Here is a 20,109-nt window from a genome sequence, read left to right on the forward strand (position 1 = left end):
CTGCTGTAGTTATGATGATCACGGGTCATTAACTTCTCGGTGGGTTTATTTCTGTTGTAACATCTGTATGGGTGAGCTACACATTTATGTTCTTAACCTAAAAGAGGTTTGTATGAATCTTCCAGGATGGAGGCTCATGCTATGTGGGAAATAGCTCTGCAGATATCTGAAAGTCCTCTACAGACACGGCCAAAGGCAACCTTCCAGACTCATGGGTGTTTTATTCTTAGGACAAACCCAAATATCTCTCACTGCCATGTTACCGTGGACATGGAAGAGGCCCAGTGCAAAGAAAACAAACACAAACACATTTCATGCAGACGTGTGAGGTTCTCCTCAGTGTGTGCCTTTGTCTCTGGCCTAGCCCGTGTCGCCCCCAAGCCAAACTCCACCCTCATCCGTCACCGAAGGTCCAATGAGAAGGATCCCTGCGGAATGAGCTGCGCCAGAAAGGCGACGTGGCCTTACACTGGGTCTTCTGAGGAATGGAAACTGACTTTCTGGAAAAGATGCAGGATTACATGGATAAAGGGATGAGAGGGGTGGAGTTTAAAGGGATGAGAGGGGTGGAGTTTAATGGGGGGGGGGGGGGCCGGCAGGGGGAAAGGCCAAGGATAGCAGAATGTGGGCACAGTGGTCCAGACTTTCCTGCTAGTGCTGAAAAGGCTGTTTTTTTTTCCCTTTCTGCACTGAGTGCTTTTCAGTTGCTAATTCTTGCTGCAACAGGAGAAGTTCAGCGGGTTCCTCAGAACAGGCCACATGCTGCAAGCCGTTGCTAAGCAAACGTGATGTCAGCAGCGGCGGAGCAACGGTGTGAGCCGCTGACTCACGCAAAGCCAGGCTGACGGTAACCTGTGGCCTGTCTTACTGCAGTATGTCCTGTAAGAGAACATAACCCATGTTGCAGAACAGATAAAGCATGTTTCTCTACATGCCTGTGAAGCCATCAGCTGACCAATTCCCAGTCCATCCTGTCCACCAGAACTCCAGATTCCACCCAAGCCCCAAGCACGTCTCCCCATATAGACCCAGGCTCGTGGATCTAAGCACTTCGTTCCCATCTCCGTTCCAGACTGAAGGTTGCACTGAAGCCAGATTTTCTATCTGGTAAACAACTCGCTTAACACAGAATTTATTAATCTATTTTTACTGCATATTTTACAGGAGAAGCAGGGCCTTATTAACCTATTTATACCTACCCTGGCTTTGACTACGGCAATAAAAATAGATTCCATGACATTTATTACACAAACTTTCTTGAATAAATATAAACAGATACACAGGTAACCCACTCTCTATTCACTTCCTTCCCCACACCATCATTGATCAAAACTGCACCCAAAATCATTGTTATCACAGGTTAGCACCACTGTTTAAAGGATAATGATGTCGCACAGCAATTTAAACACAAAGCCCTTTAGTATTCCTGGCTGTAAACCCTCCAGTCCGTTTTGGAACACGAATAAAAAGATGTGTGGTGCCAAGTAGCTGTCATTTTTGTGACATAATAATAACAAGCTTGCAAAATGAGCGGTTATTAACTAAACAATGCTCTTTTGTTAATGCAACGTAATACTCTTAATGGTAACTAAACCAATGCCTTTGATTTAATGGCCTAATTTGCATTTTTACAGGTTATGCTACCTAACCAGCCTTAACACTGCAGTAGCATTATCTTGTTTGCTATGTGATTTACCTCCTGTTAAATGTTTATATACATCCCTCTCCATGGAGGCCAGTGTTCCAACTGTCTACAAATGTAACAAGTGCCCTTTAAGAAGCTGAGGGCTATTGTGGGGCATCATGGGAACTGTAGTGCCTTAGTTATTGATTTATTTCCTGAGGATCTGTACATTGGGCCTTTTCACAGCCGACGTGCCCAGAAGACAGGCTGACACAGATCTCTACGGCCTGAATATGTGTTTGCAAGAAAAAAACATTTAGGCACTCATGAGACGGAAGCAAATCTGTGAGAACAGTTTACATTTACGTTCAACTCAAGTGAGTGATTGAAGAGATGCTGACCGGCTACAGAAGACTAAATGTGCACCATGTCAAACCTCTCTTAGTGACAGCAGTGCCCCCCGCGTGCTGAAGTCCACATCCAGAGTGCATTCGAATTCAGGGAGTCGGCAGAGGAAAGAATTTCCCGTCTAACGAAAACCACAAAGAACAATGAGTCAGGTGCTCGAGGCACTCCCTGCCTGAGAATCACTCAGCGTTGCCCTCAGGGGGGGTTGCACAATAGTAATTATTTCTGCCGCCTTTGCTGTTTACGGCATCCTGTTTGGCCGCGGACACATTGTCCTACAAATAGCATTGTGGTTTTGCCTGATGGTAAATTACTTAAACCCATTCGTATTCATGATAGCTTTCGCTCTTCCGTGACACCACCTTCCTGGCAGCATGGGCCCCCAGGGGGCCCGTTTGCATCACAAACCCATCCTGTCCCAGGCAGCCTGCCGGCAGGGGCCTCCAGAGGGTCTCTGCACTTGGTTCTTCATGCATCCCCTGGCTGCCCTGTGCAGACCATACCTCCACCCATGACCCTCCCATCGGACGTGACCCCCCCCAGTCTGATGGGACATGCAAGCCAGGAAGCCACCAATACAGCAGACTGGTTGATCCTTATGAGGAAGTGTGTGCTTTAAGTAAGCAAAACATGACTGATGTCAAAACCCTGCAAGGTCTTTACCTCCTACATCCATGGGCAAAGGCCTGTCATGGTCACGCCCAAAAAAGATTTGGCTTTAATGATATTAAAATCGATCCACTGCAAGCCGATCCAAAGAAGCATGAGCAGATGGCGCCCCAGGAGGGATGTCAGTGGAATTAAATGAATCGGGGAAAATCTGTTTAGTATAGCATTTTGATTTAAGTAGAATGAACTATAGAGGGAATGTCTCAATCCCAAACAGAAACAGATTCTGCTACCATTTCTGTTTTTGATGCATGCTGCGATATAACCAGTACCTGAGCAACCAAAGTAATCAGGCTAATGTGTGGGAGAAGTAGCTCGCTAAGATAAGTTCAGGCATTAAAGGTGACTAGTGTTCATAAATTCTATCAGATGCTGACAGGTAACCAGTATGTGGAGGTAAGTGTGAAGCTCACGCGTTTCTTTTAGCTCCAGTCTGATCATTCACGAAATCATCTGGACAGTTAGACAGAAGAGCATTAGAAGTATTTTTTAAAAACTAATGAATGCATTCACCAGCTCTTTCACTTCGTAGACATTTATAGAGTCGCACACATTCATATCTCCCTAACTTTAACTATACTTGACAAACGGAAAACAGCAGCATGAGATACATTTGTAATACACAAGCTGACTAAATCATTTGCGACAGCAAGGCCTTCTGGGGTGTCTGTTCAGATACAACCTTGTGTGTACTGAGTATGTACTGAGTATGTACTGAGTATGTACTGAGTGTGACTAACAGAATGTGAACCACACCGGGAGACGTGAAGCCAACATAGCTGAACTCTCTTCACCTTCACGCCACACCCTGTCTGTTCAGCTCATTTACTCATAGATTTGTCACATACACACACTCCTGTTGTCACTTCAACGCCAAGTGGCAACTAATCCTCAACGCCATGGGCAACTGGATGGACGATTTGACTTCTCCTTTATTTCGTGGCTGCATTTTATCACCTGTTAATAAAACATTTTCCCATCATTTGTAAACTAGCAGGGGCAATGTGTGATCAGTTCTTATATGTGTGATCAGAAGGTCGCCAGTTCAAATCCCAGGGCCAGCAGACTGATGTTGCCACTGGGCCCTAGAGCAGGACCCCTGGCCCCAGGGATCCTGCTCACTGGCAGACAATGCAGTGTGACCTGCTCAAGCTTGTTGTGATTCATATGCTTCTCAAGATGGTAGATGACAAAATTGTTTTGGTGGCTCGACCAATTATCTGTCCCCAGAAATACCCACCATATACAATTATTCCTAAATTTCCTTCAGGATTAATAAAGTATCTATCTATGTATTTATCTATCTATAGTACTTTCAGAGGTTAAACAGCTATTTAACTAAAGCAAAATGACGCCAGCAGTATGCAGTTGTAAACCATTGTGTTGGACAAAGTATTTAACCACATCTAAACGTTTTAGTCGAAGATGTGTATATTAACGGAAGACACTGTTTCCTGGCGCATAATGAGTAACCAAGCGGCGGTTCCCGTCATGCCGCATATCGGACTGTCCACATGGCCAATTGCATGGCAGCTGCGTGCTCCGCATCTTTCTCTATATAATCAGTAAAGAGAGATATTAGATCAATGGAGGACTTAGGACCGATCTAAGATCGCCCTTTTGCTATCGTTGCTGCTTTCAAAGCTAAATTGTTTTTTTCGCGTTTCCTTTAATGAACATACATTAACATTTAGCCGTATGCTTTCATACTGAGGCGTAGTAAAAGACGGCGTAAGAGGCTGCTAAATGTCACCACGATTTCAAATAAGTCAGAAATACTAAATCACGTGCAGTACTAAATTATGCGTATATTAAAGTATATACTGGCCTTTATTTGCCGGGCAACCTGTTTGCAGTACATACTGCTTATTTAAAAAATCGACAGTAATAAAAGTATTCAGTGCATCTATTTCTGCGGCGATTTTCATTATTTGAGCAATCATCAAAACAATTAAACATTTAAGTATACTCCTGTGTTTCCAACAGAAAAAAACCATTAGATATTACTGCTACATTACACTGGTTTAACAGAAATATATATCATAGTAGATATACGACTAATTCACATAAATTGTACAGGAATTCAAGTATTTCTATGGGCCTACAATTCTTTTCTTTTTGACGATATTGTTTTTTAGGATAGCCTACAACTGACATTTCAGATACAAGACACAGGTCTATGAGCAATTAACACGCTGGCATAGCCAGCCTTTCAAAAGCAAAGAAAATATAGCATTTAAAAATTCGGCTACTATTCTTAAAACAGCTGGCAGGAGTACTCAGGTAAATACTTCATCATGAACCCTTCAGAGTGAACGACCGAGTCGCATGACGAAACCTCAAGCGCGTCCTCGAACAAAAAGGCATGTGACTGGCTGCGCGCTCCCGAGGAGGGGGCGGAGCCTGGGAGGTGGGTCGCTCGTCACGCGACGATCTCAGGTCGGACTGGAGCGCGTTGTAATAGAGAAGAAGAAAACTGCCGGGGGAGCCGTAAGCAGCCGCTTCGGCTGTTTTGTCTTTATCGTACCGCAGAGTTGGTCTTGCCATATACCACAAGTCAGGAGAGGTAAAAGTATATAATTCCGGGCTTTGATTTGCTTTATTTTCTTTTTTCCGTGGGATTAGTTGGCTACGCAGGGTCCGGACTCGGGCCTGGGGAAAACTCTGTGTCTGTCTGGGGCTGGCATCACCTAGCACACAGACCGCCTTTTTCTCCCAGAAATGGATGGAGGAGTTCTCCCTGAAAGGAAAAGGTAGGCTGCGCCTGCATTTCTCCCAGTGTCTAACATTACTGTTTATGTGCTTAGCAACGCGAGTCTACTGCCAGTTGACAGCTGGCTGGTGTGTTATTAATTAGAGTGTCGTTGTCTTTAATTTTACTCAAGTCGTTGAGCACTTTAATCCTCTGTCCGGCTCTGATAGCTGATTTTTCTCAGGCGTCGCCATTTTCTTATGTGGCAGATGTGTTTGACTTGCCAGCACATCCTAATCGCCCATATCCGCTGTAATGTACTTAATGCTGCCTGGGTGACGCTCCAGGGAAAAAGCTTTTCGGGTGGAAATAGCAGCTATTTCGCCGAGAGCCCGGCGCACTAAACACCTCACGTTTCCAGCTAGTCAACCTAGCGCTCATGGTGAATCCTTTAAAATGTTACATAATAAACACTACATTACATTAACTATCTCTATCTCTTAATGGTGGCCACATGGAGCTGTCACGACTCCGCAGTGCTTCGCCTGGTAATTTTGTCTGGTTCTTAATTCTAAGAAACTTTTCCCAGCTGGTAGTAGCACTGGTGCTGAACAGGCCGCCTCGTGCCAACCTACCATTCACGTGACAAGACTGGATAACGTGCCAGGGTTATGATATTGGGAATATACGCGTATGTGTAGACAGCTTACACTATTAGCGCTATAATTTGCGTATCTCATTCACATATAACCTTCGTTGGTGTGACCGTATAGCCTCGGTCAGTGTGGCGTCTCTTGCGTCATTCTAACTCATAACCCGCCTTTGAAAAAGCCACAAGCGTAAAACTAAAAGTTTCTGCTCTCAACTGTTATTTTGAGCCGATGGGTATAGGTAGGTCTTTCTGCTGTACATTTGAAGGGTTCATTAATATGGGACAATAACAATATGTCGTAGAAAAGGACATAAAACAAAAAAATATACTATCTGTATGAAATTATTGCAGAGCTTTTAATAGAATCTCAGATATTTTATGGTCCATGTGCCCTGAATCAGAATAGCTGCTCTGTTATGTATTTACCGGAGGCAAATGTTAGCTGTACAACTTCACTAATGAACAATAAACTAGCAAGCTAAATTTCCGTCCCTTCCTTTTTAATATTTTTTTGGGTAGTTTTTAAAAATCAGCATTTTTTTTTAACACGATCCATTGAATTGTTTGTGGTAGCCGAGCTCCTGGCTATGTGAGACACTGCAGAAACACAGGAGTGTGGGGGGAACTCCACACTAACAGAGCGATCCTCCAGCCCTCAGCCAGAGCCTTAAACCCTAAACCAGGCTGTTGCCCAAAATGAAATCAGTTCTGATGTGCTCGCGCCCAATTCATCCGGCTCAGATGGCTGTATCGGTACATTTCACAGTGAAAGTTACCAAGCATATGTACAGGGCCTCACGGCCTGTTATGAAGGGCTGCCTTTTGAGAGCAGTTCAGTGAGGCATCAGGAAACCATATTTAATTGTTTTGTTTGATGTCCTTCCTGGTACAAATAGGCAGTGTTTATGATTTTCATCAGTGAAAGGCAGGACAGCATATAGCGAGTATTGCATTGTGTGTGTGTGTTGCTTTCAAAAAGACTTCTGGTCAGTTGACTTATTTTTTACCGTTGGTGTGTCTCTGCTCAGGTGCCTGGTCATACTGTTGTGTTAACTGAACAAATTGTGGTACTTCTACCCTGTTGGGCGGTTCCCAATTTTTCGTAATTTCACTCAACATTACGCCGGTGTCATCAGTGCAAGTCAGGGGTTGCTATTCAATTTCACCTTTTGCATCAAGTTGTATTACGCCATCTTAACACAATTGCTATTGCTATAAACAATCTCAATTTACTGACAACATAAAGTCAAAAAATGTTACACCGGGCAAACGGAAAAAGAGAGATTTTCTGTCCTTGATGTCAAGGTGCCAGAAACACTTGTGGCTCTTTCGTCTTGCCAGAGGCTTGACGTCATGAGCTCCTGGTTGCTATGCAGTACTTTAGCGGAACAGTCAGAGAGGGATGTTGAACCTTTGGCATGGGTTTGTTGTGTTACTCAATTTGGGGAATGCACTAGGAGTAGCCAGTGTTGTTTGACTGTGTCTGTGCCAAGCAACCTAGCCAAAGATGATTTAGTTTTGACTTGATGAATTAATATCTAAGCATTTAGTTATGTGAAGTGGGCCATTGTGCTCCAAACATGATCAAGCTTGCAACAGATGTGGTGTAAAAAAATGTTTTCTCTTTCAGCCTACATGTTTAATCCTTTGGGCATAGTGAAGGTGTATTTCTTAATTTGAATTGACGTCTGTTTTGGAGAGGGGGCCTGTTCATATTTGAAATTAACTTGTTAGTGTATGACTAAATGGGATTTCCTCAGGCTCTTAGCAATTTTCTGGAAGTGATTAGCAGTATTCTCCAGAACACTGACACCAAGACAGCAGCTTTTGCCACAGAATAGATAGTCACAGACCATACAAAAATTGGAGGTTTGGAGGGGAAACAAATCCCAAAGCAGAATAATTCATTATATTTTAGGAACTAAGGCCAGGGTTAGCTCCAGAATGCTTAGTTGTATGTAGTGTTGGTGGAAGTTACAGAAGTGGAAAATTCAGGTCCAGAAAGTTCAAATCCAAACCAAAGTTTTGTTTCAACCACCCAGTTGAGCTTAAAGACACACACACACAGTCTGGTTGTGTACTTTCTGGACCTGAACTTTCTACCTCTGTCTATAATGGATTACTTTTGTGAGTAACTTCCCCAGCACTGGTTGTATTTTAGGGGCTATAGACAGGGCTAGTGCGTTTCTCCGGATGAAATGGCTCCATTTTCTTGTGAGGTTACAGCAGCTGTTTGTTTTCTTCCCCGAGAATCTCTGGGAAAAACTTGTCGGACAATGCCCTCTCTGGGGGTTTTATTACTTCAGAACCTTTTGACCTCTGGCAGCCTCTCAGAACGCCTGCCCAAACATTTGGGTCTCATGAAGGAGGAGGGAGGCTTTGATGCTGTAGTTTATGTTAAAGTTTATTATGTGGCAGTCTCAGGCTGATGACCTGATTGCTTTCGGAAATATACAACAACAAACTTACACATTTTGGCAAAAATGATACAGCTTGTATAAGGTCTAGGTCAGCTAGGTTTGGGAAGCATGCCCTAGTGCAAGCGTTGCCACACCCACCATACGAGGAAACACCTCGGGATCCTGGTTGGCGACTAGAGGTCGACTAATGTGGGTTTTTCAATAGCCGATGCCGATTCTTAGGAGTCAGGGTCAGCCGGTGGCTGATATATGCCGCCGATATTTTTTGTCCAATAATTGGACGTTGTCCCCTCTATTTGCATAGTAAATATCACACTAATAATAACAAACGATACGCAAAATTTCTCAACTTGGCATTTACTGAATATGATTATATAGTGTCTTCATCTTCAATTCATTATACAATTCCAGTATTCCATGCACATTAAAACAATTACACTCTAATACATTTTGAACAAAATAAAAACACTAATTAAGTGCATTACGGTATGACATGTAGTGTACAAGGCCCAAAACCTTTCATTAACATGTTTATGTTGTTAGCAGACAGAGAGCTTACAAGCCAAATTCACAATCAGAATCTAGCGATCGCATTCAATAAAATAACTGTCGTATTACACAGCCTTGTATGCAAGGACAACGTAAGCCCCTAGTGATTGTGACGTTGTCGACGGATAAGCCCGTATAAAGGATAGACATGTTTAATGAGGAAACTCGCAGAGTCGTGCACTTTTTATCTAGACGTCTGACAAATTGTCAAATGCAAACAAGTTCCGCTCTCAAATGCAAAGAAGTTGCACAGAAGGACCATTGTCAGCATCAGAAGTGAATGGTAACCGCGCTTTTGAGCAGACAGTTTTCTCCGCCATGCATTGTTCTTAGCAGCTCCGTGTCTCTGAGGACGGTGCAGCCTGTGATCGGGGCAGAGTAACGCAGCGTGTGTGAGAGAGCTGCCTGCTCCGCCCCACACACACACAGAGCGAGACTCTCCGACACAAGGAAAAAAAACAGAACTGATAACATCGGGCTCATATGGTGGTAATAAAAAAATGTAACAATTAAAATGATTAACGATTTAAAGAAACGTTCATGAGCCCACCAACAAGCGCACAAAACTCAGAATCAATGATCATTAACGTTACCTGTAAGCTACAGTTGGCTGAAGGCCCAGTTCCCGACAGCGTAATTCACATTCTCTTTCAAAAGTGCTCGTGTTTTTTTTTTTTTTTAAAGCAACATTTCATAGCAAACCAGTTACTTCGGCCTTTGAAAGATCAGAATTTAAGCCTTACCGTTTTCTCCCAGGACTCTTCCAAAACTTCTGGCTGGGGTCCTGCACAAGGCAGCATGGGTCACGTGTTCCACAGCAACAATAACACTGGGCTGCCCGTAATCGTGCCTGTCTGTAAATCGGCGTACTACGCCCGGGTATTGGCTGATGCCGATGCATTAAAAAATGCCAAATATCGGCTCGATATATCAGTATCTACAGGAATATCTATTGACGCCCCCTCTTTTTGACAAGCGATATGGCCACCGAAATGGCCGTCTGTCTGCTGCAGCCAGGTCTTACGCGTGCGTCCCCTCAGCCTGGTCCAACCGGTCAGATTCTCAGCAATGAAGACCCAGATCATCCTTGGGGAAACGCGCCACATGGCTGTAGTGCCTTAAGGTCTAGGACAGTGGAACAGTAATTAGTATGAAATTTAGAATACGTTTGACTCATTCTGAGTCTACATATTAGTTAAGTCTTGGGTAAACAAGGTAAAGTAGAATGTCTGGCATTATTTGAGCTGGCATGCATCCGTCTTTGCTTTAGAGCTATCTAATGAAATGCTTGGGGTTCCTCCTTCATTGAATAGGATAAATGCTGCTTTATCAGTAGATTCTGCCAACGGGATGGTGGCAGTGGTTGGAGAAATTCCACAGATGAGATATGGCTGTGGATGCCGAGCTTCGATTTCACACCTGAATGCTCAAACCCAATGTCACTGCATCGTTTTCCAGTCAGCGGCTGAAGTCAAAAGCCATTAAAGGTGACACATTAGCAGTGATCAAGTTTGAATGTTTAACCATAAGTGTGAAATGCAAATAAGCGAGTTTTCTTTTGTGTGGAAACGGTTATATTCGGCTCATTTGAGGGATTTCATTTGAATAGTAAGTAGATGGAAAATACCGCTGGAACAGGGATAAAATGTGGTGAAATTTGTCCTCCTGCAAGTCTGTCATCTTAAGACTTATTAGAAATCCAGATTTCACTAATGGTGTTTTGTATATAACAGTCATACAAACTCAGCGTCCTCCCTAACGGCACAGCAGCCCCTGTTCTGGCCTTGGGCTTCCTTGCCTTTGGGCAGCAGAGCGCTGATGGGCTGTGCGTCCTCTTTCCCACAGGGTAAGCTCAGAGCATCGGAAGGAGAAGTCCCGTGACGCGGCACGATGTCGACGTGGCAAGGAGTCTGAGGTGTTCTTTGAGCTGGCGCACCAGCTGCCTCTCCCGCATAGCGTCACCTCCAACTTGGACAAGGCCTCCATCATGAGGCTGACCATCAGCTACCTGCGAATGCGGAGGCTGCTGAGCTCGGGTCAGTTCCTTTTGGATTGGGAAGCTTCTGCGGGAGTGCGGTTTGTGCTTTTGCAGGGAGTGATGCTCCTGTGAACGTGGATCTTTGAGGGTGTCGCCAGTAAACGCCGTCGGCCTCTTTCAGATGAGCCTGTGGAGGAATCTGAGCTGGACAGCCAGCTGAACACCTTCTACCTGAAAGCTTTGGAGGGTTTCCTTATGGTGCTGTCCGAGGACGGTGACATGGTGTACCTCTCGGAGAACGTCAACAAATGCATGGGTCTCACCCAGGTACGTGCCCACTCGGCACTCCCTTTAGCCTTTTAAGCTGCTGCTGAATCTGTCAGCTTGGTAGGCTTGAGGAAACTGCGTTTCTCCTCAACGGCACCCTCTCTCCCCGTCCCAGTTTGACCTCACAGGCCACAGCATTTTCGACTTCGCCCACCCCTGCGACCACGAAGAAGTGAGGGAGATCCTCATACACAGAACAGGTGAGATCTGCACCTTGCTGGAGTTTTACTGCTGCAGCACTAGGTGAGAGTAGCCAGTGATGATCTCACGGCTCACACCTAATTTTTCATTGGCCAGTTCATCTCTTCACACAATCGCTGGGGAGCCTGGAGTCTGTCTTACGAAGCATAAGGCACAGAGCTGGGGCACACCCTGAATGGGATTTGATTTCTTCATAGGGCATGTGCACACAGGCACTCACACACACATTGTTTTTATATCTTTGTGGGGACTCTCCATTAATTTCTAAATGGGAAAAACTCTAATCCCAACATAACAACCTTAACCCCTACCCAGCCCTAACCGTATCCATAAGTAACCAAACAAAATACCAGATTTTGGGTATTTTTAATTTTTTGATTGCATTCATTTTTATAAAATAGAGTTTCCACTTGTGGGGACCCATTATGTCAGTTTTTTTTTTATTTTTTTTATCACATTAAGTCCCCATATTGTGTGGGAGGGGGGATGTATATATTACACACTTGCACACACCCGGTAGAAATCCAAACTGGCAAACAATGAAATATGAGGACCTGCATCAAGTAAAGACAAGCTGAATGGGGCTTTAGGGCCAGTGCCTGATGGGAGTGCTGCACTCTCCAGTGCTGGTTAATCAGTTTAATCCACTTTGAGAACACTAATGAATTGGGTAAAACGAGCACTGCACGCTGCTGCAGGGTCATCCCATCTACTGTGGGTCATGCAAGGTTTCAACCATTATTGCTGACAATAAATCCCACCACTCATTAGACTTGTCTAATGGAACGTGCATTTTTTTGGGTAAGCTAAGAATTTGACTTTAATTTATGTAAAATTGTGGGCCATTCTCCCGTGTTGGATGTCTGCTCTGTGGCTTACAGAGGGCTGTCTTCTGTCCTGCTTCCCAGGTTCACCCAAAAAAACCAAGGAGCAGAACACAGAGAGACACTTCTTCCTGCGAATGAAATGTACACTCACCAGCAGGGGGCGTACTGTCAACATAAAATCAGCGACATGGAAGGTGAGGCTCCCCCTTTTTGTGTCTGGATTGGACGTCTGTGAGCCCGGGCTTGTGCAGCTGGTGACGCACGCAGACATGCACACTCATACGCACACGTTCACAGATGTTTCCTGTACTAGGAACTTCTAATCCAAGTATTATTATGAAAGTACTGAAAGGAGGAACAGAATGTCTACGGAGTATCAGCCGATTTCCCTGTTTTGCATTTGCGATTGCTGGCCTAGCATGCTAGCATGCTAATGCTGCACTAGTGCAGTCAGCTGACGCCGCCCCCCCCGCTGCCCTCCAGGTGCTGCACTGCATGGGTCACGTCCTCCTGCCCAAAGGAGAGGAAGAGCAGAGTGACTGCGGCTACAAACAGCCACCGGTGCCCTACCTGGTGCTCATCTGTGAGCCCATCCCTCACCCCTCCAACATCGAGGTCCCACTGGACAGCAAGACTTTCCTGAGCCGGCACAACCTGGACATGAAATTCTCCTACTGCGATGAGAGGTGGGCCTGGGGTTCAGAACGCAATAGTGCCGCCTGGGAACCGGCTCTGGGACAGTTAGCTAATAAGAAGAAGAGTGCAATTTATCCCCAGCCCTTGCCTGCACCAGCACCAGGCAGTTGGCATTACACGAGATGGAAAATGTTATTTCCCAGTGACTCTTGGGTAGTAATTTCCAGTATTACTGCTGACAGTGACGGCACCCTCTGTCTGGCTTTATCCCTTTAGGATCACAGAGCTGTTGGGTTACAAGCCAGAGGAGTTGCTGAATCGCTCTGCATACGAGTACTACCACGCTCTCGACTCGGACCACCTCACAAAGACGCATCACAACCGTAAGCATCAACGGGTTGGCCGAGCCCGTGTGCCGCTGTGTTCGGGTTGATCCCTGGTAGAAGGTGGACGGAGGTCCGATGCTGACTTCGGCTTTTTGTCTCTGTTTCTCCTCAGTATTTGCCAAGGGCCAGGTCACCACGGGACAGTACCGCATGCTGGCCAAGAAGGGTGGCTTTGTGTGGGTCGATACCCAGGCCACCGTCATCTACAACACCAAGAACTCTCAACCGCAGTGCATCGTATGTGTGAACTACGTGCTCAGGTAGCTATTGTGACCCTTCAACACCCCAAAGGAACTTCATTACAAATCTTTCAGCAACATTTGCTAATTCTACTGCTTAGAGGTTGGATTGATAATATATCTTAAGTGACACCAGACACACTGATAACTAAAACACCAGAACAGGTGATTGCCAGTCCCAGTAAAGATCTCCATAAAGCCGTCCTCTTTTATACTTTGGCAACTGGGGAGTCGATCACATCTTATGCCTGTGGCGAGTTTCGTCTTTGTCTGCCATTGAGGTCACTTGGTAAGTGTGCTTTGTGGTCCCTGCAGTGGGGTGGAGGAGAAGGATCTGGTGCTTTCTCTGCGACAGACGGAAGGGGACAAGGAAGTTGAGGAGGTGGAGGACCTGCAGAGTCCAGAGGCAGATACAGTGAAGCACTTCATCAGCTACAAGGAGGCTATTGTCAAGGACAGCTTGTATGAGCAACTGAAGGGTGAACCGGAGCACCTGACCCAACTGGCGCCTGCAGCCGGCGACACCATCATCCAGCTGGACTTCAGCATGCCTGGTTAGTTACCCATCTCATCATTATCCTCCTGTACTCTAGCAAATAGGCCGGTGATCAATGAGACCATTAGCACATCTTTCAAGCCACTCGGATGTGTTCTTAGGAGAATAATAACTGGTTACTTCCAAGTAGAGCTCGTTTGTGGGATCACTGACGTTCTCAGCATCTCTATCCTGATAATCCGTCTCTTTGCAGAACCCACCCTGCAGGGTTTGGACCAAGTTGCAGTCTACAACGATGTCATGCTGCCTTCTTCCAACGAGAAGTCGCCTCTGTCTCCGCTCTCCCCAAGTGATTCGCCCCAACCTCTGGGGATCAACCTGGACCCCACTCTCGGCGGGGGGGACATGGCTAAACTAGAGTCATGTGCTGAAGACTTGTCCTTCCCTGTGCCCTGTGCTCTGGTCACTCCTGGGCTGGAGTCGTTGGGCCTCCGCTCTAACACCAGCTCAGAGGTGCGGGAACACAATGCTTGCTTCCCTCTCTGGGCCAGCATCTTTCTATCGCTGCTCGGAGATATTTAAAGCCACCTCTCGTTGAGCCACCATGTCTGACCTTCTCTGTGCACCTTCCCACAGCCTAGCAGCCCACTGCAGTTCTGCTTCTCAGTGGACTCTGACATCGACGTCGAATTCAAATTCGACCTGGTAGAGAAACTGTTTGCCAAAGACCCTGAAGCCAACCCCCCTTTCACTGCACAGGTACCTACAGGCAGCAGCTGTACGCGCCTCATACACAGCATACATATTAACTATCCCTGGTTTACAAAGGAGTTGACTTTCATATGTACATAATCAGTTCAGAGCTGAGTGATGCATAGTCCAGCAGATCCTGCAGCCTGTATCATGTGGATCTACACACAACCTACACACCTGTTTTTGCTTCCCTAGTCCACGGAGGACTTGGACCTGGACATGTTGGCCCCCTATATTCCCATGGACGACGACTTCCAGCTACGCATGCTGCCCTCCACCGAGCAACTGCTCTCCCCCGCTCCGGACCTGGCTGACATGAGCGCCTTCTTCCAGCCATGTCCCCCTGTCGTCAAGCAGGAGCCGCGGCCTTCCACGCCGCTCCGTCTGCCGCTGGCCGAGCCGCGCAGCGCCCCCAGCTCGCCCGCGCCAGACCCCCGGCATGGTGCCAGCTCGCTCGGCAAGAGGTGAGTGCCAGGGCCACCTTATGCCCGCTGCCTGGACGCAGCACAGAATCCACGTTGGGCTCTGGAGCAGCACGTCTAAGTCGCGTCTCGTGTTCTAGGGCACCACCGCTGCACAGGGAGCTCTCCCCCAAAATGCTGGCCCTGCACAACATCCAGCGTAAGAGGAAGCTGCACGAGGTGACCGCTGTGCCCCAGCACGTCACATCGGTGAGCACGACCTGTCCCCCATCTGCTCGTCCAGCCGCATTTCAGATCTCACCATGCAGTTTTCCACTCACGGTTCTGATTAACATGAACTGGGTTTGTTTACTTTGTCATCTATTTTCTCCAGGAATTGCAGGACACTGAAGAGTCGAGGAAGAAAGTGCGGGGCCTGGAAACCGCCACAGCACTCCCCCTGCGCAAGACGGTACTGCTTCTGCCGTCAGGTGGGTCACGCAGCCTCGAGCCGCCTCGACGCCCCCTGCTGCGGCGCAGCTTGCTGACGGCCGCGTCGCTTCCCTCCCCAGACATGGCGAGCCACTTGCTGAGCAGCGGGCTGCCGGAGCTGACACGCTACGACTGCGAAGTCAACGCGCCAGTGCTCAGCCGCCAGCATCTGCTGCAAGGCGAGGAGCTCCTGCGGGCGCTGGACCACGGCGACTGAGCGCTGCCCCCACCCCCGACGCCACCTCTGCCTCCCTCTCCCCATATTTATATTTTAATATCCTGTTGTTTTTTAAAAACCGGATTCTTGCACCTTAAGTGGGTCCTTCCTGTCCAGCTGCCATGGCAACCGTGCAGCTGGGGGAGGTTTACCCTGAGCGCTGAAAGATGAGGGGTGTGGGGGGGTATCACTGCTGTCAATGGCTGCTGTGAGGTTGGTTTTGCTCTTCCAGAGACACCAGTGATTTATGCTATCCGTGGTCTCCCATTCCTCTTGGCTAGTGCCAGAGTACCAAACTGTTGAATCCAGTCACATGTTCAGTATTTTCCTTAAACCAAAATACCAGCAGTTCATGCAGCACGCAAGCATTTTTAAGCATACTTTTAATAGTGGAGTAAAACACTTATTTCCACCCTTTTCTAAGTAGTAGTGCAGTAGGACATATATCAGCTTGCATTTGTGTCTTGTGCCTCAGGAGTGTCCACTGGGATCCGTTTGCACGCGTATTCACCAGGACACTGACTAATGGGGCACGCGAATACAAAACCATCAGTATAAATCAGTAATAGATGTTACTGGGTTGTTGGGTTATATCTTGTGACACAGATGAATTGTTTAATCATGAAGAGATTTTTAAGAAAATTGTAGTCTTTGACTAAAACTCACCTGTACTTTCACTACATGCCGCTGAGGATTACAGACGTTTCTCAGACCTGTGCTCTGTAACTGTCGTAACCGGCCGCTTTCCGTTTCTCTTGTCTGGTTTTCGCAATGGTGCTTACATTGTGTCACAGCAAAATATACTATTTTTACTCAATCTTTGTACACTGTCAGACAGAAAGTAACTTATTTGTACCTTAGAGGGTACAATTACCTGTCACTGGTGCTGTACCCTCAAGAGTCTGTCAACTGTATCCAAGCTGTAGGTAAATGAACCTTTTATTCGTTTTAGTATTGAACAAAACTGTATCAGGGCTCTTCCCTTTTTCTGACAGTGTACGTAAAGTCTTCTGTACAAAGCTGTTATCTGGGTTAATTCTGTCAGTTGCCTCTCCTTCCGAGCTGAATGTACAGTTTCATTTACATCAGTAAACATCTGAGTGCGGACCAGCCTGCCTGAGGTTCTTTCTGTCAATGAAAATGGGAATTGCGCGTAAGGCGCGCGGCGGGATCTCGCTCCGGATCCCTTTCCGTCTCCGCTCGCGATTGGCTACGTGTAAGGCGCCTCTTACGTCAGCGGTCGTTGAAAAAAAAACCCACGCGCCCTGTCACAGGCGGTTTCTTGTTTATCACTGACTCATTCGCCGGAAGGCCTGCCTGCCTCAGCCGGCCTGAGCTGGCCTTCCTGTTTCTAGTTCCTTCCCGATGAGCCTGGCTTTCGCGAAGATGCCTGGCCTTTTACCGGCCCCTGCTGTGTCCTCGCGGCGTCTGCTCAACACGTGCCTGCCTATTCCGCCTGCCATCAGTAAAGTACGTTTGTCCATCCATTTTTCTGCTTAGCACCGTCTATAGCACACAACACTAAAATAAGAGTTTTGGCTGATTTAGGTGTAGTGGCTTATGCTGTAGCAATACTTTCTGCGTGTGTGTGTATAAGAGAGAGAGAGAGATTGCTGGATGTTGTTGGCTAATTCATGGGAGTGAGGTGCACTTACCTCGTATAACATTTACTCACTAATGAATCTGTGCCCGAATCCTCCACCATTATATGCTGATTTACGGCGATTACAAAAATCAAACTCGGCAACTTCTAGAGAATTTTTCCTTTTATCCACATGGGGGCACTGTAAGCTTATACAGTAATCATTGCCCATTTTACACTGAACTGTGATTATAACGCAATGTGTTGCCTTTTTGGGGGATTAAGACTTCATTGAATTTAAAGTAATTGTTATTGAAACGGTTGACTGGAGAGCTGACAAGCTGTTGATATCTCACTGGTTAATTACATGTACATGATGGATTCAGTCATGGCGAAAAGATGCAGACCACGTGAAATTGCAAAATAAGGCCCCGTTATTACGTTTAATTCGGCTGGAAACACTTAATCACAAATCGCTAGTGTCCTACGCATGAATGAAATCCATTCTGTTTCACCGTAAAGCATTTTGATTGTGAAAGACGCCTACAGGTTCGCATCATTTGAAGGAAGCTGTTTAATTTCTACAGTATAAATAAGGGACAGATATGAGTAACTGGTACAAGTTTAGTGCATGTAGGATTTTCCCAGCCAGAGTTAGACAGGGGGCATTCTGTGGCAAGGTGGTCTGATCTAAAATCCCCCCTGCCCCCCCCCCCAGCTAGAATCTTCTCCTTATGGTCCTGCGCAAAGTAATTTCTACAGCACAAATAAGAGGTAAATATGAGTAACTGGTGCAAGTTTGGTGCATGTAGCATTTTCTTAATGTTCGAATGTAAAAAGGCACAATAAACAACTACTTTGTTTTTTCAGTCGGTTTAGGGCAAGAAAATGAATTTACAGCGACCGTTCGCTTCTGCTGAGCTGGAGAAGCAACTTTGCCTTTAAACGGAGCGATGACGTCAACCGAGGCAATCCGTGGCAAGGGGGCAGTTTAGGGCACAAGACCCAATGTATTATTATTTGCGTGGTTTACTTTTGTAAAATATTCTAATATGTTGAATTATTTCTGTTTTTAGAAGTTAAGTGGTGTAAATAGCATCATAATACACACTGCAGTAACTAATTAGAGCTGGGCTTGACTGAAGGTTTTAGCGAAGTAGGGGGGGCGCCGGGCTAGAGGCACCACGTTAGCGCAAAGCGCCGCTGCCGGGTCGCAGCGAATGAGGATCGGCGGGTCCGGGGGGCGCGGAGGAGGGAGGAGGGAGGAGGGGGGGGGCGGAGCGCACAGTGCGGCGATCCTTCAGCATCCTGTCGAGCCGCTGCTGTCACTGCACAGGGAAATAGGCTGGGCAAGCCCCGCCGATACTGCTGCCACAAAGGTCTAATTCATATGGGACGCCCGGCGACCGCATTATTATAATGCCTTCGGATAGTGAGTAATTGATCATATTGGACAATTCCGGTTATATGCACGTCTGCGCGCAGACCTGTAATTATACGTATGGTATGTACTGACTCTTCATGCGGTAGGGGAACAGTTCCCAGCCTGCACCGGTTTGTGGATTAACAGTTACAAAACACTTTTTCTGCATCTCTTAAGATTTTTCTACGGGCGGACTTTTGCTGATTTATTGATTTATCAGGCCCTACCTGTACCATACGGCTACACTCAATTGCACTTCTCATTAAGCAGTTGTGAACATTTCCGTTCATATGCAACACTGATAATGCTGTCCGGTGAGCTTTCCGTTTACATTATACCGTAGAGTGATGCACCCCTAAAACGTCAAATTATGTTATGCAAGCAACTGGCTTGCGTTGAGAAGTTATTACGGCGTTGTGCTTTTTAATGTCTTTTGTGCTGTATCAAAGAGGGTCGAATAGTATAAGCAGGTCAGGAATTGCTTGCTGTCGTTAACTTTTTGCTTGAAGATGTTTTATTCTTCTGAGTTCTTGCAGAGTCACACTATTTAAGCGCAACAAACTGCTGCGTTGTCGCCTTAAGTTTTCACCTTTTAATAATTCCTGTGTGCTGATAGCCTCAGCTGGGTGAGCGATAACCCAGGCGGCTTGGTAGCACGTTGATGACTGATGCATCAACCGGCTGCTCAGGGACGCGCCTGCGTGTTCGCTGGAGGTGCAGGGTCCCTTTTTACAGCCCCCGGGCAGAGACACTGACCCCCATCAGTGGCTCTAGACGCCGCGTTTCTTTGGCCTGGGAGTCGCTCCACAGCGGTAGATGTTACCCGCTACGGCCCCTAATGGCCGAGCAGTAACCAAGGGTGTAAACACGCAAATAAAGACACTTATGCGCAGCAACTACTAATAGAATGGAGTTAAATACTACAAACCAATCCTGATCGTTCAGAATACAATTTTCAAATGTTTTAAACTTATATTTATGACTGCCCTGGCTGATTATGAAAAGGTGGATTTTAGCAGGTTTTATAGGTGTAGTCATAGAGGCCAATATGATGAGGTGATCTATTTATGGAAGTCGTTTAACAGAGAATGGGAAACACATCATGTGGTGTTTTGAGAGAGTGTTGTAATGCCTGTG

The 20,109-nt window shown here is 46.4% G+C and overlaps 1 protein-coding gene and 1 long non-coding RNA gene across 2 annotated transcripts; one reads left to right on the forward strand and one right to left on the reverse strand.

The window, feature by feature from the left end:
- Positions 1–5,117: 5,117 nt before the first annotated feature.
- Positions 5,118–17,077, forward strand: LOC125714323 (hypoxia-inducible factor 1-alpha-like). The gene is made up of 15 exons (XM_048984819.1): positions 5,118–5,454; positions 10,860–11,050; positions 11,174–11,319; positions 11,435–11,519; positions 12,429–12,541; positions 12,831–13,033; positions 13,260–13,366; positions 13,482–13,629; positions 13,924–14,162; positions 14,358–14,617; positions 14,741–14,863; positions 15,053–15,321; positions 15,420–15,528; positions 15,653–15,749; positions 15,831–17,077. The coding sequence occupies exons 1-15, from the start codon at positions 5,423–5,425 to the stop codon at positions 15,965–15,967; spliced, it is 2,259 nt and encodes a 752-aa protein (XP_048840776.1). The 5' UTR covers positions 5,118–5,422; the 3' UTR covers positions 15,968–17,077.
- On the reverse strand, positions 8,807–9,848 carry LOC125714326 (uncharacterized). The gene is made up of 2 exons (XR_007383642.1): positions 9,608–9,848; positions 8,807–9,376 (listed from the first exon to the last, which is right to left on the reverse strand). It is a non-coding gene; the product is annotated as an uncharacterized LOC125714326 (long non-coding RNA).
- Positions 17,078–20,109: the final 3,032 nt, after the last annotated feature.

The sequence above is a fragment of the Brienomyrus brachyistius genome, chromosome 19 (assembly GCF_023856365.1).
Source record: "Brienomyrus brachyistius isolate T26 chromosome 19, BBRACH_0.4, whole genome shotgun sequence".
Lineage (NCBI taxonomy): Eukaryota > Metazoa > Chordata > Actinopteri > Osteoglossiformes > Mormyridae > Brienomyrus > Brienomyrus brachyistius.

What these genes read in the sequence shown, in the direction of transcription:
- LOC125714323 (XM_048984819.1), top strand. Translation starts at nt 5,423, where the DNA reads ATGGATGGAGGAGTTCTCCCTGAAAGGAAAAG. An exon ending in TTCTCCTACTGCGATGAGAG is followed by an intron (nt 13,034 to 13,259) that starts GTGGGCCTGGGG and finishes TTATCCCTTTAG; the next exon opens with GATCACAGAGCTGTTGGGTT. An exon ending in GCCAGCTCGCTCGGCAAGAG is followed by an intron (nt 15,322 to 15,419) that starts GTGAGTGCCAGG and finishes CTCGTGTTCTAG; the next exon opens with GGCACCACCGCTGCACAGGG.